At 36.9% G+C, this 23,214-nt stretch overlaps 3 protein-coding genes across 3 annotated transcripts; 1 reads left to right on the top strand and 2 right to left on the bottom strand.

The window, feature by feature from the left end:
• Nucleotides 1–6,146: 6,146 nt before the first annotated feature.
• Nucleotides 6,147–7,147, bottom strand: LOC132902669 (uncharacterized). Its single transcript, XM_060948636.1, has 2 exons — nucleotides 6,816–7,147; nucleotides 6,147–6,356 (listed from the first exon to the last, which is right to left on the bottom strand). Exons 1-2 carry the CDS (start codon nucleotides 7,116–7,118, stop codon nucleotides 6,147–6,149), a joined length of 513 nt encoding a protein of 170 aa, XP_060804619.1. The 5' UTR covers nucleotides 7,119–7,147.
• A 905-nt stretch (nucleotides 7,148–8,052) lies between these two features.
• On the bottom strand, nucleotides 8,053–13,530 carry LOC106129581 (chromatin assembly factor 1 subunit A). The gene is made up of 6 exons (XM_013328178.2): nucleotides 12,397–13,530; nucleotides 11,912–12,152; nucleotides 11,110–11,565; nucleotides 10,434–10,612; nucleotides 9,462–9,620; nucleotides 8,053–8,943 (listed from the first exon to the last, which is right to left on the bottom strand). Exons 1-6 carry the CDS (start codon nucleotides 13,384–13,386, stop codon nucleotides 8,485–8,487), a joined length of 2,484 nt encoding a protein of 827 aa, XP_013183632.2. The 5' UTR covers nucleotides 13,387–13,530; the 3' UTR covers nucleotides 8,053–8,484.
• Nucleotides 13,531–14,313: 783 nt separating this feature from the next.
• On the top strand, nucleotides 14,314–22,823 carry LOC106129720 (dual specificity mitogen-activated protein kinase kinase dSOR1). Its single transcript, XM_013328376.2, has 8 exons — nucleotides 14,314–14,636; nucleotides 14,887–15,056; nucleotides 15,530–15,805; nucleotides 16,122–16,315; nucleotides 16,556–16,720; nucleotides 17,142–17,309; nucleotides 17,928–18,083; nucleotides 18,519–22,823. Exons 1-7 carry the CDS (start codon nucleotides 14,518–14,520, stop codon nucleotides 18,045–18,047), a joined length of 1,212 nt encoding a protein of 403 aa, XP_013183830.1. The 5' UTR covers nucleotides 14,314–14,517; the 3' UTR covers nucleotides 18,048–18,083; nucleotides 18,519–22,823.
• The last annotated feature ends 391 nt before the right edge of the window (nucleotides 22,824–23,214 follow it).

The raw sequence follows: 23,214 nt of genomic DNA, 5'->3' as shown, positions 1-23,214 counted from the left end.
ATGGCTGGAGGTACTAACCTACGACGTACTCCCTTATTACACCTAATCGCAACCTATGAACGATCGTCATGACAGGAGATGCACACGCGATGGGCGACGTGCGTGCATGAGAGTCATACTCGCGTGTAGGAATCAATCAATCAATTTGCTGTGTTTTCATCTCTTTGTAGGTGCCTACTACAAAAGCAAATTATAGTAATTTGTCATAGGTACTTGAATCGTAGGTATGTATTCAATCAGAAAAATGAATCATAGTGGACCTCCCCAGGGATTAGGTACAAAACGACGTGTTGGGACTACTTGCATTCATAATATGTAAGTATAAAGGTCCAAGAAGATAAATAAGTAGGTAGGTATCTCAAGGATACTACCTAGTAGTATCCTTGAGATAAATTATGTTCAAAATAATAATAAATAATAATAATAAATACATATATACGGGACAAATTACACTGATTGAGTTAGCGTCGAAGTAAGTTCGAGACTTGTGTTACGAGATACTAACCCAACGATACTATATTTTATAATAAATACTTATATAGATAAACATCCGAGACCCAGGCCAATCAGAAAAAGTTCTTTTCTCATCATGTCCTGGCCGGGAATCGAACCCGGGACCTCCGGTGACACAGACAAGCGCACTACCGCTGCGCCACAGAGGCCGTCCGAAATAAATAGACAGTTCTATAGAAATTCTCATTTTTTGGTTATTATGTAAAGAGGCCATAGGCCATCTGCCAGCAGACATCTTTCTCCCAAGGGATAAGGTACAAACATACACACTATTTATTATGTTTACTTAGTTTCTACTATGTTGAGACTTGAGAATAAGATCCCTCTAATCTCCCTCTTTCCCGCGGCTAGAGGTTACAAATGGAATAAGCACATTGACAAAGTGCAACCACTATCAACATAACTGAAATATTCATTAACCATTATTTGGTCATTTTTCCCTAGCGTCTCGTGGGAATCGCATGGATGCAAATTTTTTGAAAGAGCACCTAGATGGCGGCGATGGTGTCCGCACCCCATCACGTCTCGTTCCCGGCGGGAGCGGTATGCGGTCTGCTGAAAGCCGCTTTGCGACGATGAATGTAAGAGGAGGAATGAAGGATAAGATTGAGGAAGTATGCCAGATGATGGATGAAAGACGTTTGGATGTGTTGTGCGTGAATGAAACGAAGCGGAAAGGATGCGACGCGACGCAGCACGGCCCTTACACGGCGTATTGGTCTGGAATTTCCAGTACCAGCCGAGGCTGTCAAGGGGTCGGTCTAATTCTTTCTGCACGAATGGCTGAGTGCGTGAATGAGTATGAGTGTGTCAACCCTCGTCTTCTATGGATTAGGCTGAAAGTTGGAATCACTCGGATCTTCGTTCTAGGTGTTTATGCACCTTGGGATGTGGGTTCGAGGGGTACAACATCAGCAAAAAGCGAAAACGAGGAGTTCTGGAATAGTGTAAGAGAAGTATTGAAAGTTACCAAGCCAAATGAGAAGATTATTATGTTAGGTGATTTTAATGGATGGGTGGGTGTAAAGCGTGATGGATATGAAAAGGTGCTTGGTGCGTTTGGTGACGAAAAGGTGAATGATAATGGAAGAAGTGTATTAGAAATTTGTCTAGAATGGGATCTTTTTGTGTCGAACTCAATGTTTCAACATAAAGAGATCCACACCTACACAAGAGTGGAAGGTATTTTAAAAAGTATGATAGACTTTGTGATTGTAGATGAAAGATTGAAGAACAAAGTGCTGGATACCCGTGCATATCGCGGTGCTGGCATTGACTCGGACCATTTACTGGTGATATCCCGGATAAGGGGTATCTTCAATCGCTGGCGGCACAGGGTAAGGGAGCAAACCAGCGCTTTGGAAAGAGTAAAAGTAGAAAATTTGCAAGATATGGATGTAGGTAAGAAGTATATTAATAGACTGAAGGATGAATTTGAAGATTTAGAGGAAATGAGCGATATTGAAGATGGATGGAAGGAATTTAAAAAAAGAATTGTGAAAGTAGCTGTTGAAGTGTGTGGTGTAAGTAGAAGAAGGAAAGGAAAAAATCACAAAAATGCGTGGATGAGTAAAGATGTGCAAGAACTTGTGCGATTAAAGAAGAAAGCATGGCTGGATTTGTTAGCAGCAAAAGCTAACTTAAGAATGCAAGAGGTTATAGATGAAGATGTGAATGAAGCACGTAAGGAATATAAGAAAATGAAAGATTTGGTTAAGAAAGCTGTGATTAGAAAGAAAGAAGAGTATAAAGAGGATTTTGATAAAAGGCTATCAGAAGACTTTCAGTCAAATCTGAAAGTATTCTGGAAATCCGTAAGGTCAGCCCGAGGAAATACTATAACCAGAGAGCTGACTAGGATCAGATGCCAGGATGGTAGCGTTGTGAAAGGAGAAGAATGTGTACTAAAGATATGGAAGGACTATTTTGAAAGTTTATTTGAAAAAAAGGAAGGAAATAAGAAAGATTTCTGCTATAGCGAAGAAAAAGAGAATGAGATGGAAGGCGAAATTGAAATGTTCGAAATTGTGGAAGCACTTAAGAGTATGAAAGCGGGAAAGGCTGCTGGGTGTGATAGAGTGTCGGTCGAGATGCTTAAAGCAGGAAAAGGCGTAGTAGCTAGTCAGTTGTACTGCCTTTTCAATTTGTGTTGGAGAAGCGGCCGAGTACCAAAAGATTGGTGTAAGGCTGTTATCGTGCCACTTTACAAAGGAAAAGGGTCACAGCTGGACTGCAAAAATTATCGTGGTATAAGCCTGCTTAGCGTCGTCGGCAAATTGTATGCTAAGGTATTGATTAATAGAGTCAGGAATGAAACTGATGACAAAATATGGGATGCTCAAGCGGGATTTCGAAAGGGAATGGGATGTACTGATCAGGTCTTTTCCTTGCGGTGCATAGCCGAAAAGTTTTTGGCCAAGAGTCAAAAAGTCTATTGCACATTCGTAGATCTGGAAAAGGCCTATGACAGAGTTGAGAGGAATGAATTGTGGTCAGCACTTTCTATGCATGGGGTGAGCAGTCTCTTAATACGAGCACTGAAATCCTTATATGAGGATTCGAGTGCTTGTGTCAGGATAAACGGAGCGCACACTGAGTGGTTTAAGATTGAGAAAGGCGTTAGGCAAGGATGTGTTGCGTCACCGTGGCTGTTCAACCTATTTATGGATAGCTGTTTGACAGATTTGAAAGAGTCTAAAAGTGGATTAAGGATGAATGAGTTACTCGTCAAATGTCTGCTCTATGCCGACGATCAGGTTATACTGGCGTCATCAGCGGAGGAGTTACAGGAGATGGTAAACTGTATGCATGAAGCTTTAAAAGAGAAAGGAATGAAAGTGAACGTAAGTAAAACTAAAACACTGGTTTTTGAAATGGAGAAAGAAATGACAGCATGTAATATTTTGATTGGAGGAGAAAAAGTGGAGCAAGTGAAAGAGTTTGTATATCTAGGATCAAAGTTTACATCAGATGGCAAGTATGATAGTGATATTGAAAGGAGAGTGAACGCGGGGAACATGGTGAATGGAGCTTTGCATGCCTTTATGAGCAGTCAGAAACTATCCAAAAAGGCTCGACTGGCTGTGCACAGGGGCGTGTTGGTCCCGACATTAATGTATGGGAGTGAAAGTTGGGTATGGCAAAAGAAGCATGAAAGCAGAATAAATGCAGTGGAAATGAGAGCGTTAAGGAGTATGATGGGTGTGAAATTGAGTGACAGGATAAGGAACAGCGTGATAAGGGAATGTTGTGATGTGAAAGAAGATGTAGTTACAGGAATAGAAAAGGGTATGTTAAGATGGTTCGGTCATGTGGAGAGGATGAATGAAAGCAGGTTGACTAAGCAGATATACAAGGAGAGTGTGGAGGGAAAGGTCGGAGTGGGAAGACCTAGACGAACGTATCTTGATCAAATTAAGGACGTCCTGGTAAAGGGTCAGGTCAAAAGTACCCGAAACCGCCGAGCTTGTATGAAGAGAGTTATGAATGTGGACGAAGCGAAAGAAGTATGCAGAGATCGTGGCAAGTGGAAAGAGGTAGTCTCTGCCTACCCCTCCGGGAAAGAGGCGTGATTTTATGTATGTATGTATGGTCATTTTGATGAACATATAATTTAATTATGATATTCTGTTTTTTGCGAGTTTACCCAATTTTTATTCGGCGCTACGGTTCTGCAGAGTTTGGTACCTACCGAAACCCTTCCATCACTTTTACTAAAATGTTTGCATACACTTCATGTAAACATCCTTTGATCTTGCCAAACAATGTGGTATTATATATGGAGCTCGGCGCTCGACCCTTTCATGCAAATGTGTTTTACTGTCTGTTACCAACGTTTTATTTTTAGCTAGAAAAAAGTATCCTTCTAGATTTATAGCTAGATATGTTGTGAAATAAAAGAAGTCGGTAGGTATTCACGTAATCCATCCATACTTAGTTATCTTCATCAATTTCCATACTTATACGATAATTACAGAAGTAGGTAAGTTTGAGTTAAGAAATTGTTTTCATGAAATTTTGCGTACATTTATGACATTAGGTAAGTAGTTTTCACGCGGGAGTGGAGCAGGCGCAAGCAGAAATAAATACTTATTTCGTGGGAATTTCGGGAATTCGGTGACTTTTACACTACACAATATACTCATGTATACATTATACATGGATAACTGACATGCCATGATAAGCTACCTAATAGTTTCAAGGCAAGGTTAAGGTGAAATTAGTCACCGACCAGTCTGACAAACTTTACTATGTGAACGGGCCTAATGCCTTAGTGTGCGAATGAGAAGTGAAGATAAGTGTGTAATTACTTTCCAAGAAGGTCAGTGCAGATACCATTCCTTATTAGGCAGACAGACGGACAAACATTCAAGTCATCGAATCGATAATGCTATTTTCCAGGCCGTCTTCATAATATCCTGCTGGCGTTAGTCCGGAGAACGTACTTACGTCTTGAAGCCCGGGGTCCGGATATAGCCACAGGATCAAGGGGTCAAGGTTTTACATGAAGCTCATGAACTGAGCTCTGACCTCCGCAATGTTTGCAGGACTTAACCCATATTATATAATGTTTATTCATTTTTTCATTTTACATCCATTTGCCGGAATGTGTATGTCTCCTCACGCTGTATTTTTCTCACCGTAAAGCATCGGTCAGCAATCAAAATAATGTACGGTTGGCTGCAGAGAAATGTGACCACCTATGGCGTTAGATTTAATGGAGAGGTCTCACATTTCTCTATCCCCGACCGTACCTAAATTGGAACAGAGTCATTAGAGGCCCATCTCAACTTTAAACATTTTATTCCGGTTAGCTTCAAACCTTCAAAACAAATCAGCTAAAAGTTATTTAAAGACTCTTTTGGAGAAATAAAAATAGATGAACTCTTTATAACAATATCGAGCCCTTTAATAGGCAGCAGAAGCCAATCCACAGTGCACACAGCTCATTAGGCACGCCCTTGTCCGATGCATGAAAGCCTTTGGGAAACCAATTAAGGTTTGCTCCACGTACATATAAACAAGTAGGGAATTATATTGGAGGTTGTGATTTATGGAGTAATCTTAAAATTATTAACAAAATTGTTTCTCTCTCTATGTCATCTTTGCGTGTTTCCTGTTGCACGTTTCGCTAAACTTTTGGGTACTGGAGTCTTCTAAAATTTTGTACCTATGTATATAAGTGTGTTTGAATTCTCGAAGGTGAAGCATGCTCGTAGTAAAATTTTATAAAAGTCACCTATTTTCATTCAAAATTTAATTCCCAAGTCGACCTCGCCCAAGAAAGAGCCGGTCCAGCTGCTACTCATAAAACACCCTCCTCAAAAACAATATGAAAATATAACAAAATAACGCTTAACTAACTAGAGGACAAAATCACTACCAATACCAACCAGCCATCGACGAAACCAGCCAACATTTGTCCTGAGGGGTTTTGATAGCGGGCAGGCGGCCGAACGTGTAGCTTACCTACAGAATCTTTTCACCGAAGCATGTGCAAAACCAGTTACTACATGCTGTTTTTCGTGAATCCTAATGCTATCAAGAAAGCGTAAAGAGAAAGGCCAAAAACAGATAAAACAAATAAAATTTAATTGCAAAATCATAATAGTTACCTGACATTCATCAAACTTTCAGCACTTAGAATGAGGTATTTTATCCGGGGCTAAAGGACATGGCGGGCAGGGGGGGCAAGGGGGAGGCTCCTCCTTCGCGCCGCACTCTTTGGGCCGCGGCGGGGGGCGCTCCGGACAGTACGGCTGGGGCTCCGGTACGCATTCGTAATAGCAATGCCCGTCCCACCACCAGGCGTCGCCGGGAGTCGGAGCGAAGTTGAAACAAACCTGGAGAAAATAGTGATGAATTTATGCTAGGACTTGCTTTAACCTATAGTACGTATGGACCTCATAGATAGAAAGAGAAAGCCTTGTCAAAGTTCGTAATTAGGTATTTTATAGAAAAAAGGGATTGCCACTTTCCTCCCAGATTGCCAATCTCTAAGGCAGTTGGTTGGTTGGTGGTGAGATTTGAAATAAAAAATAATAATAACACCGCTTGCATTTTAAGCGAGCAGTGGGTCATAAAATTGGAATACATTCACACACACACAACACACAAATTCAGCTAGTGCAGCTTTTACCATGATCAAACATGTATCTCGAGTTAGGTTCCCCTAAGGCCAAATGGGAGTAGCTTCGGGTAAAAACCTAACATCAAATAGTGCACCCCAGCCTCCTCTCCAGAGGCGGGAGATGTAACCCTGGATTGACGCAAAGAGGTAGAAGAATTAAGGTAATACAAACCGAATCAGGTGGTATACCGCCAGCTTGCGCTTTCTTGAACGGATCCCTGGTCAGCGGGGGGCCCTCAGCTATCGGCGCCACCACAGGAGGTTTTACAGAATCGTACGCGTTTCTCTCGCAATAATATTGATTGGAATATTTGTACACAGGACCACGAGGGATCTGCGGCGGTGGGATCGACCTAGGAGCGATGACGGGTTGAAAACGCCCGTGCAAATTGTGTTTTCTACCTAATAAAAAGTCTCGAAGTATCCTCAAACCTAAGGAAACATCTCTAAAATCAAATTTTGGATAGTTCGACATTGCTGTTGGTTTAAAATTTAAATGACCAAACAACGAAAGACTAGTTCTTTTGACGTTGTCAAAAGATCTTTTAATTCTCATTGGCTGATTATACAAACAAATGTTATTAGTCTTTGATACTTTTTGTTAAAGAAACCTTTTTTATTGCTCATTTATTAAGGTACAGTGGGCGGTACAGAATAATTTGTGGAGTCATAATTGTACTCCTTCGACACATCTACGATACATTTCTATGTAAATTAAATGAAGTAAATAAAATGAAGTTGGTTGTGTAATACTATTTATTGAATAATAAAATTATTATTGAATACATCATAACTTAGTGAAAGGAAATCTGATATTTACAGCGTTAAATCGATTTATCACTTTAAATCATATGTCTTAATATATTTCTACGAAGGCACAATTTCAAATCTCACCCGAATATCAGTTAAAATTAAAAAAATTATGAAGTGCGATTATTTTAAACAAATAAACGCTTTATATTGTTTCAGACAGTAACAATTTAAAAATTATTTATGCATTAATTTCGAAAATTCCACCTTAGTAGTTACGTACGAGTACTAAGGACTATTCTTTTAACATTAAATATAACTAGATACTTAAAAACTCAAGTTCAACTGAATACCTTTTAAAAACTATTACTTATTTGCTCACAAAACATTTATACGAATCTCAAAACGCACATGTTAATAATATAACATAAAATATTTAAATCCTACCAAAGACACGGAGATTTGAACGATTGCCTTAAATTGAAGAATTTATTTTGTCCTACGGGTTTATACCTAAATTTTCCGAGCTCCACTGACAACAATAGAAAACTTGCTTCTCTAATCATTATTTTGCTAGCGTGTACCGGTTGAGTCTTCCCTAGGGATCTTAATAACTTCCAACTGACTTCTTCTTGAATATAATAAGAAGAAAACATATGTTCTTTTGTTTGTTACGAAACCGCAAAATCTACTGGACCGATTTTGACGAAATTCGGCACACAGGTAGACTTTCAGCTGTAAGGTCGACTTTTGTTCATCACCTTAGCATAAGTTGAGGATAAGTTATTTCTGTTATAATGTATGTGCAATAGAGGATATTATCCATCTATTTTTATAAGCAAGGAGGAAGTAAGTAAATAAAAAGAATTGCAAGACGCCATAATGAAAGAGTGCCGTGTGGTTCCCGGCACCAATATAAACAAGAATAGGATCACTTTCATCTCTTTCCCATGGATGTTGTAAAAGGCGACTAAGGCACTACGCCGCTTAGGATATAAAGACGTGATTTTATGAATGAATGATGAAAGAGTCTCAAGTAATTTTACTTCTACTGTTGACTGCGACACTCACAGTTAAACTAAACTAAACATTTAAGATTTAACTTTTGATAAAAACGAATTTATATCGCGTTGATTTTTTTTACTATCACTCGTGTTTTTCTTCACATCTGCTTTAGATTTAACCTCTTTGCTTTCAGATTTAGTCTTTTTCTTGCTTTCCGCTTTAGGGCTATTCTCAGCAGCTTCAGATTTCCTCTTTTTAACTTTCTTCTTATCCACTTCCTCTGGTTCTGCACTAGGTTTGAGTAAACTTGTAGGATCACCCATGATCATAGACCATTTTTGAAAGTAATTCCATAGAGCATCAACACAATTATCTGGTTTTCCACCATCGCTCGTCTCCCATAGTAAACCGTAGATGCGTGGTTTTAATTTTTCCGTTGGCTTTTTCATTTCAGTCTCGAACTCGTCCTCTAGATATTTCAGCCTGGCTTTTTGCGCTTCGGGCGAGAGAGATAGAACGTCGTCCTCCTCATCCATCGTGGCTTCCTGGAAAAATTAAAATATAAATATAGTCAATTACGGAACTATATAGAAATGCCAACACCATGAAATTAATAGAATAAGTACCTATATAAATTACCTCATCGCTTAAGTCTACTCTGTATTAAATAAAGATGTGATCATATGTACATATACATACATATAATCACGTGTCCCTTGCGGGGTAGACAGAGCCAACAGTCTTGACAAGACTGATAGGCCACATTGAGCTGTTTGGTTTAACGATAGAATTACAAGCCTATCCCTTAATCTTAAACTTTAGGTAACATTTATGTGTCTTATCGATAAGAAGAGCGGAGTCATCTGGCACAAGCATTTTTTTACTTAAAAGATGGCTCCAGCACCTAAATTTTAAGTTAAAACTATGTTGTTGCCTAATAAAAGATTTTTATTTAATCGCATTTTACGATCTCCATGCGAAAGAGACGGAGCGGCCCTATTTCTTTTTTTTATTTGTGCTGGGTACTACACTGCACTCGTATGTATATATATATGGAAATTACCTCATCACTGAGGTATCCGTGGGGCACGAACACCTCGTTGTCCACCTCATACTCGTCCGCCTCCTCGTCGTCGCTGCCCGCGGCGCTGCCATTGATGCTTTCCCCGTCCGGCTCCTCTTCCCATTCTTCATCACTGTCAACCTCGTAGTCTAGTTGCTTCTACAATTTAAAATTTCAGGGTAAATAAATACCTTATAATATGGGACAAATTATACAGATTAAGCAACACCGAAGTAAGATATTATATAGATGTGTAATAAGATACTATCCCAATAATAATATCCACACTAATAATATTTTGAGCTTGCGTACACCACCTAAGGACTCATCATACATACATAAAATCACGCCTCTTTCCCGGAGGGGTAGGCAGAGACTACCTCTTTCCACTTGCCACGATCTCTCTCTCTCTCTCTACTTCCTTCGCTTCATCCACATTCATAACTCTGTTCATGCAAGCTCGGCGGTTTCGGGTACTTTTGACCTGACCCTTTACCAGGACGTCCTTAATTTGATCAAGATACGTAGGTCTTCCCACTTCGACCGGAGTACAATTTTTTTTATTATTAAGAAACATAACAACTTAGACTTGATTTAAATCTTACCAGCCATAATTCGAACACGGGAACTGTGGTCACAGAAGCAAACTACTACTGACAGGACCGGGAACCATATTTACACATACATACATATGGTCACGTCTATATCCCTTGCGGGGTAGACAGAGCCAACAGTCTCGAATAGACTGAATGGCCACATTCAGCTATTTGGCTTAATGATAGAATTGAGATTCTAATAGTGACAGGTTGATAGCTCATCGCCTAAAAAAGAATCCCAAGTTTATAAGCCTATCCCTTAGTCGCCTTTTACGACATCCATGGGAAAGAGATGGAGTGGTCCTATTCTTTTTTGTATTGGTGCCGGGAACCACACGGCACATTTACACATTCTTATTAAAGTAGTTTTACGTACTTCGTCTTGTCCAAAAGGTCTTCTAGGCTTAACAAACGCGCTCTTCTTCCGCCACGTGCCCCAGTAAGGAGGCCGGCGGTTCTCATGGAAGCTCAGTAACTTAGGCCTAAGATTCTCGCGGACAGCTGATTCGCAAGTCATGATTTCGCCCGCAGGGTCCATCGGAGGCAGCTCATCTTCTGAAAATGGAATTTGAACATGACTTTATAAAAAATAAAAAAGAAACATTAACGACAAAACAGTTTACAAGTACAAACACTAATAATCTGTATTTTGTACATTCACTACCATCATAATTACATAACAGTTTAATTGAAAATACAAATTTTGCACATCATCATCAAATGAACATCTTTTGAACTGCATATATGCAGATTTCTACACAAGATTCTCACTTTTCAACCATACTAATATTAAAAAGGGAAAAGATTAAATTTTTTTGTTTGCAATAAACTCAAAAATACCAGACCAATTTTGACAAATTTGGCGTAGATAAAACATATTTCATAACAAAGTTATTGGGAAACCACCACTCTCCCTAAATTGGGCTTATCACAACAGTAAAAAAAATTGTTTTACATTAAATACATATACTCCATGTACAATTTTCGTGAGGATTTCAACATTCAACCTTACACAGTATCTACTTAACACTAATGGTAAAATGATTACTTACCAATAATCATAACATCATTGTCTTTGTCATCCAAAGGCCATGTTTTCCCACTTGACAAAGGTTTCGCAATGCCTTCTTTGAGACTTTTCAAATACAGCTTTTCTTTATTCTGTCTCTCCATCAGCTTATCCAAATTATCTCTCTTCTCTTCAGTCAAATCATTCCGCACAGTAGGTGCTAATCTCATATCCACTTTTACTCTAAAACTTGATAAAATATCTGTTTTGCTTGCTGGCTCTGTAGTTTGGTACTTTTCAGATTTCTGTTTTGGCACAAAGAAGTTGGTGAATGCTTCCGCTGCCTTCTTTTTCTTCAATTCCTGCTCCTGTTTCTCGAGTTCTATAGCTTCTTGCTTTTTTCTCTTCTCTTCTTCTCTGGCCTCCTTCTCTTTCTTCCTTTGCTCCTCCTTTTCCTCTCGTTCTTTACGTTTCTGATCCTCTTTTTCTTCTTTTAATTCTGAAAAACATGGGATAAGAGTTAATTTTTGTTTTAAATGTTAACCATATTTAGCTATATTGTGAATGACATCTTAATCCTAACCTTAGTTGCTATTGTGTGCTCATCTTCTGTCTCATTTTATTCATTTATAAATTTACACAAACAATGTTGATGTAACTCTAAATGCATTATCATACAGCCCTTGGGTTAGAGAAAAGAAGTAGGTAATAAACAAGGTAATTATCAAATAAACCTACATATATATATTTACAATAAACTACATTTAAATTATATTATGTATATATTAATAACAATGAAGATGTTGTTAAGCAAATGAAATATATAAAAATTTTCAACATCTTACTTTTCTCCAACTCCTTCTGCCTTTCCTTCTCCTCTCTCTCTTTCCTCTTCTGTTCTTCTTTTTCCTCCTTCTCCCTCTTCTTTGCCTCCTCCTTTTCTTCTCTTTCTCGCTTCTTCTGTTCTTCTTTCTCTTGTTTCAATTTAGCTCTCTCTTCTTTTTCTTGCTGTTTTTTTTTCTCACGTTCCTGCTTCTCTTTCTCCCGCTCTTCCTTCTTCTTGGCATACTCCAATTTCTTCTGTTGCTACGTATGGAAATAATAAAGTTAACAAGTCAACTAATAATGATTCTACATCAATTATTGAGGTAAAAGCTATGTTAGTTAGATAGTACATCAAGCTATAATTAAATTTCTACATATCACTGCTTTGCGAGTGAGGCATTATTAATTTCAAAGTATAATTATTTATTCACCAGACAAAACTCCAAAATATCCCAATATAAAATATATAAAATTACAAAGTATAATAAAAAAAAAAGTTATCTACCTGTTTTGGAGTAAGACTGGCAGATGAGTCATTCAAAGACTCATTTCCTATACTATTTGAAACAGATGAACTCCTATTCATTTTTGGAGTACTAGGTGTGGAGCAAATTGAATCATTCAAAGTAGAAGAGTTCAAGTGAGAATTTTCTTCCTGCTTTGCTTTATTCCTACTGCTCCTTTTTGGTGTCAGTACATTTATTTTTGATTTATCTTTAGGCTTTTGAGATTCTTCAGATTTTTCAAGATCTGTACACTTTTCTTTAGAAATTACATCATTTTTATTTTCACCATTTTCTTGTAAGTCAGAAGTATTTTTATTATGAGGTTCACAATTTTTTTCAGTACCAATATCAGCTGGAGTTTCATTATTTGTTTTCAGATTAACATCGTTAGAGTTATTAGAACGATCTAAGACTATCAAATCAACATTATTTGAAAAATCTGCAGATTTTTCAGTTAAAACAGGTGCATTAGATGACTTATCAACATCACTTTCTGAAGGTGAACTTGGCTGAATTTTTGGTGGCTGATCATGGTTGGGAATACCATTTTCATCTGACACACAATCTGAAGGCTCTACTTCCATAGCCTCCTCACATTCACTACTTTTTATGCTAGTTGGTAGAATCTCTGGATCTTTTTTCTTCTTTTCATTTTTCTTGTTCTTACTTTTTTGTTTCTTTTTCCAAGCTGTATCCACTAATTTTACAAACGGATTCATAGTTTTGTCATCATTTTGCGGTTCCTTTTCGATTTTACACTCATCGTTGCTTATGACAACTGTGTCATCCGTTAGACCATTTTCTTTGCTGATTTTACCGATCTTAGTCAGCGGTTCAGAATTAGGCGCAGATAACTTCCTTTTTCGAGGCTGTTGAGGGACTGTGGTCGGTGAAGCATCGCTGATTAACTTGAAAGGAAGACGAGCTTGTGTTAATTTCTTCTTTGATGGTGTCACCTCCTTGTTTACCGGCGACTTGCTGGTTTTCATATTAGCAAATAAAAATTTACAACATGTGTTACCCACAAAATCTGGAACTGGAAAGCAATAAAACAATTCTTACTTTCCGATACAACACTACCAGCAGAAATAAACACCGTGCATGAGAACTTTGACAATAATCAAGAAACGCGGGAAAATCAGACAGCTGTAGTCTGTCAGCAATAGTAATGTCAGATGTCAGTCAACAGTCAATGTCAGTATCCAAGAGATAGAAGCGCGAAAGTAACTACAAACTAAAAATTGCAATAATGACCTTAAAACTTGCCTGTTATTTATAGGAACTACTCATGTAGTTTGATAACCGGTTAAACATTATTTATAGGAACTACTCATGTAGTTTGATAACAGGTTAACCAGATAAATTTTTTAAAAAGAGAAAGCCTCCAATCTGTTGGTACCAACCTTTTTTGTAGTACCTTCTCCTACGTGTAACAAACACTTTCCTGAAAACGTAAATCGATTCGCGAAACGCGAAGTAATCCTAACAATCATACGTTACATATATACAGGTCACATTGAGGTCCACCTTTTTTTTTTTAATTGTTAAAAAGTGAGCTGCCTCCTTTTTTAAGTCAATTAACTTTTTAAATCCTTCTTTTAAGTGTAACAAACACAATCCTGAAAATTGAGTGGAGGAGACGAGAGAGTAGGAATGCGTGACTTATGCAACCAATCAGAGTACTTGTCGTTTTTTTATGGCCTACTAATTATTTTAAGCGCAAATTCGGTAAATTTATCAAGTTACGGATATGTGGCCGTAAAATACAAAAAATTAATGGAATAATTGGTAAAATAATACAATTCATCTCTCGTTTACACTCCTACAAAAGTTTGTAAATTTCCTAGGAGTTATTTTCTTGTGACATCTAAAATAATAAAGCTTCGTCTACATAGAGTTTATTAAACCAGAGACAAAGGAGTAATGCCAAATCGCTATCGGCAAAAAATACATCAATCAAAAATCAAAAAATAAATTGTTTTCTTTTTCTGTTCCCTTTGCGCTACTTATAATTATAATAAAGTCAATAATATACAAATTAAACACGTGTTACGTGAATTGGTGATAGCAAGAACGATTTTATAATTCGCATCCTAAATGCCGTGACTAACGTAGCAAAGATGAGCAAAATGTCGAAGAATAAATTGAATCTGACCCTTCCTCCAGGGTCCATTGAAACAGCACCGGCGGTAACTCCGTCGAATATGACGCCACAGCTGAAATCTGCAACTGCTTCTGAGTAAGTAGTGACTTTAATTAGGTATAACTTCCAGAACATTAGTTCCTAGTAAAATGTCTTCATGAATGTCGCACTTTCAATTGAAGTGGATGACACATCTATTCAAACATAATTCTTAATTTACGATTCATTTAGAAATTACATTATGCATTTAATTCAGTCCTGCTTTCCTGGTGAGCATTCATCATAAGTCAAAAAATTTCTTATATAGATTTGAGGAACAAAATTATAATCTATCCAATATTTTAAGGCGTCAGGGCCTCGCTGGTAAGTCGAAGACCAGTATCGAGGCTCTTACAGAACGGCTGGAACAGATTGAAATGGATGACACTCAAAGAAGAAGAATTGAAGTATTTCTCTGCCAGAAAGAAAAGATTGGAGAGCTCAGTGATGATGACTTTGAGAAACTTGGAGAACTGGGTAAGTGTTCATGATTTTATATACCTACATATCATCTCTATAGTCCTCATGGTAAACACAAAGAAAACAACTCTTGAAAATACTTGTAGGCCAGACATGCAGCTGGGTGGTGGCTTAATGGTAGAATTGAGATCCTGATAGTAACAGTTTGCTAGCCAATTATCTAACTGGAATCCCAAGTAGGTTGGCATTACTTCTCTACAAGATTTTCCCTCACTAGTGGGAGTGGTAATAGTTATAATTAATGTGATGTGACGTCAATAAGTGATACCTTGTATCCAATTTTGAAGATAAATCTATTCTATTCTATTGAAAGCAGATAATGTCCTTTAAACTTAAAAATGTGAATGAAAAATTTTGTGATTTTGAAATTATCTGGAACTTAGTAATAAGAAAATCCTGGGTTCGTACCCAGGACAGATGCAACTACAATAACATGGCACAATGTTTAAATTATTCATTGTGATCACCAGGTCAGGGCAATGGAGGTGTGGTGATGAAGGTGCGTCACAAGTCCACCGGCCTGATCATGGCCCGCAAGCTGATCCACTTGGAAGTCAAACCAGCGATTAAGAAACAAATCATCAGGGAACTGAAGGTTCTTCACGAATGCAACTTTGCACACATTGTGGGTTTTTACGGAGCTTTCTATAGTGATGGAGAGATCTCAATATGCATGGAGTACATGGATGGTGGCTCGCTGGACCTGATTTTGAAGAAAGCCGGCAGGATTCCTGAATCAATTTTAGGTAAAGTTTCAGTATTTGCATGTTATTTTTTTTTGTGGTGCTCCATCTCTGTATTTTGCCAGGGTTTTGGTCGTACTCACGCATTGGGTTCTGCCCCTTTATAGATGCAACCATTGTAAAGATTCCATAGATAAAGTAAGAAAGTAAAACAGTAAGATTTTTTGCAACAAAAACAATGTCAAATTCTCTGCCTACCCCTCCGGGAAAGAGGCGTGACTTTATGTATGTATGTATATTTTTTTTATTTATATACTTTTATTTGCCTTAAAATTTAATCTTAAGAAATTTAATTATTATATCATTAATCAAATTTCAGGAACAATAACTTCAGCCGTTCTAAAAGGCCTCAGCTACCTCCGCGACAAGCATGCCATCATGCATCGCGACGTGAAACCATCGAATATACTAGTCAATAGTAACGGAGAGATTAAGATCTGCGACTTTGGAGTTTCCGGCCAGCTAATTGACTCGATGGCCAACTCCTTTGTGGGCACCAGGAGTTATATGTCTGTGAGTTTCTTTGGCATAAATTGTTTTACACATTCATGGTCTAAGTTCTTTGATTGAAGGAGTTTGTTCATTGTAAAAACCGGACCACCAATAGTTTCGTGTTTTTCTCTAACTTTTTTTGTTGACTGTCCATTTACTCTGCAACACACTGGTAATTACATACATATAATCATGTCTATACGCCTTGCGGGTTGGACAGATGGGAACATTGAAAATAATTTCCATTCAATTTCCTTACAGCCGGAGCGTCTCCAAGGCACGCACTATTCAGTACAATCTGACATCTGGTCTCTTGGCCTGTCATTGGTGGAGATGGCCATAGGGATGTACCCTATACCGCCGCCTGATGCCAAGACACTGGCTGCCATATTTGGCGGCCATAACGAGGACCATTCACCTGGTCAGGTGTGTATATAACCATATTTTGCTAATTGTATGCAAGACTTAAAAGCTGGTAAGTCAACTCATGTTCATCTAATGACTTAATAAATTTAATATTTTACTAGTTACACGTAACATTGATTTTGTTTTGTGTTGTGTGCTTTGCATGGGTAGCATTTACAGATATAAACCTTTTTACAACATTTCAAACAGGAACAAAATTCGTCCACAACTTTCTGGGATAAGAGCATATGTATTACACAGACTGAGAAAATACGGGGACTTTATAATATGTAGAGGTTTGATACAGCTATCGACTACCTAATAGAATCGGAACATGATATGCTTGGTTATAATATTTCTATTCTTACCGTCCTTAAAAATTGTTACGAAACATATACCTATCACCTACTTTATAAAGTCCATTTTCACTTGCTTATTTTAGGCACCAAACTCCCCACGTCCAATGGCTATATTCGAGCTCCTAGACTACATAGTCAACGAGCCTCCACCCAAATTACCTGCGGGGATCTTCTCGGATGACTTCAAGGACTTTGTCGACCGTTGCCTGAAGAAAAATCCAGATGAACGGGCAGACTTAAAGACTTTGATGGTAAGTGATATTGACATTGTTTAAGTTGCAAAAAACTTACTGCTAGACATAGGGCTCCATCCTATATACATATATTATAACCTGTAATTGCTTTAAACTTGCATTCATAAAATTACGCCTCTTTCCCGGAGTAACAGGCAGGAGACTTCTACTATTATTACCATGATCCGTGCGTACTTATTTGCTATATCCAAATTAAAATTGCTTTTCTGTAAAATAATCTCCTACCTTGTCGCTATGGGTACGAACATGGGCAAATGACATAAACTTTCGTCTTTGGTCATCTAGGAAACCGATTTTGCCAGAGGTAGTGGGAAAACATGACACAGGGAAATCAGCCCAAGAAACACACGCCATTTTTATCAAGCGAAAACCTATCGCTGTTTCGCCTTTCATAATGACGTGAATCAGGACAGCGATAGTTTTTGCGCGCTATAAAAACGGCGTCGCGCGGGTCATGCACGGGGGCTTCAAATAAAACTTAAGCAAATAATAAAAATAAACTAAGATATACATGTTTCAACGATTTTTAACTAAGATTGTGAGAGACTGGTGTCTGAACTAAGCAGATCTTGTATCCCAACTACACCGGCCTCCCAATAAATTGTATGATTTCAGAACCACGAGTGGATCCGCAAGGCGGACGCGGAGAAGGCGGACATCGCGGGCTGGGTGTGCAAGACTATGGACCTGATGCCCTCCACGCCTAATTCTAACATGTCTCCTTTTTCTTCATAAGCTGCAAGAAGTGCATACTTTCATCAGCGAAAAAGGGTATATTTTATTTTCAATTACTTCTTTGTAAGCTTCATAGCTAAGAATATTGTTCCTATGGAATTTTCTGAAATAAAAGACGCCTTGGTTATTCTTGAGGTTCGGTTTATCACTTTGCCAATACTATATGTGGAATATATCCCTTGCAGAGTAGACAGAGCCAATAGTCTTGAAAACAATGAAAGGAAGTTTACCTTTCCCTCATTGTGCCAAGTTTTAATAAGATTGGTGTAGTGGTATTTGTTTAAAAACACATTTTTAAAATATAGCTGATGATTTTCAAAAACGTATTTCTAAAGAATATTCTTCATTATTTTATTTAACCGTCTTCAAAAAAGAGTAGGTTCTCAATTTGACCTGTTTTTTTTTTATATAGCCATAACGTTAGATAATTTTTATTCATGAGTGTAATTTTGATTACATTGTTCATTTCAGGTCAAAACATTTCCCAAGAGAGAACGGGCGACACAATCAGTGAAGACGCTGGCGGAGAGGAGTAGCTCCTCGATACCACGCGATGGCAGTACACAGTATGTCAACTCTAGATACCATTGTCCAACATGTCTCATACAACGCGCTGCGAACATGTCTAAACTTGTTCGATGTTGGCACTAAAGGCCATAGATTTGTATTTGCGTTAGATTGACATAAAATATTATAAAGAGGTAGAGGTATAAAGAGGTATTATCACTTTTATAAATGTTACACTGATTAACCTGCGCATAAGTCTAGTTTTTTTATGCCGCGATATTCAGCCAATCAGAGCGCGTCATTTGAAGCGCGTACTAGTACTAGTGAGTATTATGAGATAGCAAGACAAATTTACATTTTGGATTCTAAGTTCATTTTACCTTTAATAAGGTCGTTTTTTTATTGAGATTTGATTCGGCGGTGGATTGCGCCATTCTGCGCTGTCCGTTGAATGTTTTCTGATGAGACTTATAGAAGTGGTAGTACTGTAAAGGGCGAATCTTCGGAAGTATTGAACCGATCATGAAAATTCTTTCACCGTTAGAAAGGTAAAGAATATCATCATTGTTAGTGGATTTTTTTTTCGCTCTTGTCAATCTAATGCGAATATAAATTAATGGCTTAGGGATTTATTCATGCATGTTAACAAGGCATGCGTCTTATATTCCATCTCTCTCTATTTTTACCGTTACCCAAGTTATAGAAAGAGAGGGAAGTTGTCAACATTCTTAAATAACTCCGCAGATCAATGAAGTTAGTGTCAACATCTACAGGATAGACAAATTTGTGGCGTTATTATAGGCGTGATATAAAGTCACTGTGTCAAGTTTTAATTATTTCATAATACAGATTGACTGCGTTAACATAGTGCAAGTAACAAGGTAGTGTCAATAAAAATGGCAAATAATGTGTAATAGACAAAATGTCTCATGATGTTATAGATGGCATATCTTCAAACAAGATTAAGTTATCATCAGAATTGCGATTTATTACCTACGGCTTAGCACGTAATTTTACTAAATTAATATTTGTAATCAATTATAAAATGACACAGTGACTTATAATATCTCGTCAAATTTTAATTGAAACATATCACACGAACAATTAGCATTCTTCGGGAGATATCTGTCATCGAAATGAAATCAAAATTAAATATTTAATTTATAGAAATTGGCTTAAATTAAGGTAAATTTTGTAGGGGTTATTGAAAACTGTATAACGTTACACTTTGATATCGATTTACGCTGTTAAGTGCGGTCGCCAGTGAGATTTGCCGCGCGTCGAAATTATTTTAAAACATCATATTCATTATTCAAATACATACATAAATTCAAATCGATTTTATTTCATTCGTGAGTTTTTATATTAGAATTGAAGACAAAGTTAGATTTTTTGTTTTAAATTATACTTTGCTGACAGTCGGCGGAACTCGTGGCAATCGTACAAAGGAAGAATAGGAACTTTCCTTCTCATATACGGGTTATATGATTTCGAGAAAGTTGATTGGTGTGGGTAACCGATACCAAGGTGTCTGAAGATAGATAGGGGTATAATACTAAAACATAGTGCATTCGTGGACGAACTAACGAGGTTTTATAACGAAAAAAAAACAACTAATCGATAAATGGTCAAGTAGAGTTGATTTCACTAGTCGCAAGTCGAAAAAAATGTTAGTAGTGTTTTGACATATTTTTCTTTGCTGAAAGTGCGTAATTCATGTCAGCTGGTACTTGTTATTTGAATATCGAACGCTTTGCGGCTAGACCGCGGACGTTCGAAGCGCTGGAATACTCCAACGGCCGTTTTCGATTTTAGAATCGGGCGTGAGAGCGTTCCAGAACTGGCCAAAACATCTTTGTAATCTGTAAAATAGAATGCATTTTTTAAACAACAAAAAAGGAAAAAAATTAAAAAATAAAAAATGATAAAAAATTGTAGGTACATTTTTTTTTTTATATAATTGACGTGATGCACTTTTTTCGTTTAGTTTGTTTGTGTTGATGGCTTTGTTTTAGTAAGTCCGCCTTTTGTTTACCCTGTCCCGAGCACCTAGTGTAGTTACTTACCATTACCGCGTGAAGCTTTTCGCTGCTTCAATGTGTTTGATGTATGAATGAGTGTTGCCATTATTTTTGTATTTACGAGCAAAGTTCCGATTCTCAGCGCTTCCATTTACCATTACCTTTGCATTATCATTTATTAGTACGGGATTATATGACCGACGTGGTACTTGCATCACATAAAGGTCATTATAAATTTGTTTGTCATGAAAGGAGTATCCTCATTGTTTAATTAATGTTCTTGTTTAGTCTGCGCTTGTGAATTAAATTTAATTTACAAAATAGAGGCCTTATTCTTTTTTCTAAGTTATGACATCAGAACCCTTTCTTTGCGTGTCATGTCGGTATTGCATCGTTTCAATATGGTCTCGTACATTACAAATTTGCTTTAATTTCATTAGTAAATAACCCCGACTCCACCCGCTTTAACGAACAACCCAAGGTCTTCCTTTTAGTATAAACATTATCATTACTTATAATGATTTATTAAGTCTTGTGTCTCGGAAGTTTGCAATGTATCGCCTTGTTTCGTGATAGCATTTATTTTTTTATTAAGTAGACGCTTTTATCATTTATAGTCGAATACTCGAAATGATCTAGAAAGATCTCTCATGCTGTCCCTGTCTAAAGTGACAGCGAGTTCATAATTCTTCGAAAATTCGACCGTAAGTATCGATTTATTTTTAAAAGGTGCTTTTACATTACTGTTATAAATGTATTTATTATTTGACTGCGTTATAGAATAGATTTTTTGTATATTGGTCTACTTGTGTTAGTAGATAGGTGTATAATTTTTATTCTAAAGATATTGATAATTGTGTGTAATAATTGTGATAGTTTTTAATGTATATTTATTATTAGAGGTATTCCTACGGTTTGCGAGTCAGTTTTAAGTCAGATTAAGTGGTTTTTATTCTTGACTGAAATTTTCAACTATTTTAAATAACATTGTCCGATTACCTAAGACATTTTTAGAAAGGGGTTCAGTTATAGTAATGCTTTTTTTTGGTCTTTTATGTAGTTTTTTATTCGTAAATTTAGTTTCGTCATTCGCGTGACGTCATATTATAAGGAGCGTTCAGTGCATTGTTAAGGTAAAAATGGTACACGTGGTGACGTCACATAGCCCATATACAATATATTATAAGACCATAGCTGTTACAATTATGTATGGAATTTTGTATTTGTACATACATGAAGTGTACCAGAATCGAAAACAGTATATGTGAAGAATATTAGGCAAAAGATTGTGGGTATCTATTTTACTGCTGTATTTGAGAGAAGCAACTGATTTCAAAGACATTACTAAGTTATTTTAGTCATAAATCGTATATGCTCAGTTTTTTTCTAAGTATTTTTATAAACACCACTAGATGCGCTAATGTAGAGTGAGGTCAAGTATCAGATTTTGTTGAGATTAAGGGTTAATTCAAAATTATTCATAATTTATGTTTTCATTTATATTTTACACAAACAAACAACTATTAACAAATTTTAGTTATGGAACGAGAGGGGATTAAAAATATTAGTAAAGTGTGAATTCTCGATATTTCATGCCAGATGTTATGGTATAAATGAAAATGGGTTGCCACTCATAGTTCAATTATAATTTGGGACCTCAGCCAACAAGAACTTTTGTTAGCACTTATTGACTATTTATTCGTGTACCTTAAATACGTTACTGGTGTAATATAAATATATATAAAAGATGGGTTCAAAGAGGACTCGCGACAAAAAACACCAATATTGTAATTTTTATATAGAGATATTTTTTAAGGCGACAATTTTCGTTTATATTTTATTATTTCCGTACAATATCATGACTGTGGTATGTATATTTTTCTTGTTATAAAGGCAAATGTAAATCGCGTCCGATCTCTAAGGCCAGGCATGCATTGGGCAGTTTTCTATTTGTTTTATATCTCTTCTATATTTTTTCTAGAAATCATAAGGCAGTGTTTGTGCCACTTTATATCATTTCACAAAAATATTTTTTCTTATTTTACACATAAAATGGTACCTAACGGTGTTAATTTAAAAATGGCGTGTTTTCAGTGCGATGTATTTTTCAAAAGCATAATACGTGCCTGGTCATTTTCGAATTTTCACTACGTACATGTAAGTGTAATACATAGATTAATGGTATTATTTTATAGATAGCTTCTTTGTAGGTAGAAATTTATGTACAAATAAATGTTAATTAAAACGACTTGCCTTTTTTATTTTTCCTAACCTTTGGTCTTTGCTTGAGCCAGCCTTGTACAATGTGTCACGTAAAAATTGTGGCGATCTTTAATTTCAATACTCAATACCTTATCTTGATTGACATATGCAGTAAGGGTAACCATAATTTCCAGAATTCTGGGTTTTTCTTAGAAAATAAATTTTAAATTTCCCGGAACAGTTCTGGTCATCTGGATCTGATCATATAGTGTCGCAGTTTTATGTGAAGAAATCTTTACGAAAAAATAAACCGTGATTGCTGATCCGCAGTTGCCTGTAATTCGGTCGCGGTAAACCAAGTACTGAACTGTCTTTGAGGCTTTCCTAATTTGACCTAAATAATAGTAATAGGTCGTAGTTTACTCTGGGTAAGCTAA

The sequence above is a fragment of the Amyelois transitella genome, chromosome 16 (genome assembly GCF_032362555.1).
Source record: "Amyelois transitella isolate CPQ chromosome 16, ilAmyTran1.1, whole genome shotgun sequence".
Classification (NCBI taxonomy): domain Eukaryota; kingdom Metazoa; phylum Arthropoda; class Insecta; order Lepidoptera; family Pyralidae; genus Amyelois; species Amyelois transitella.
Note: the sequence above shows the minus strand (reverse complement) of the source record. Positions and strands in the feature narration are given on the sequence as shown.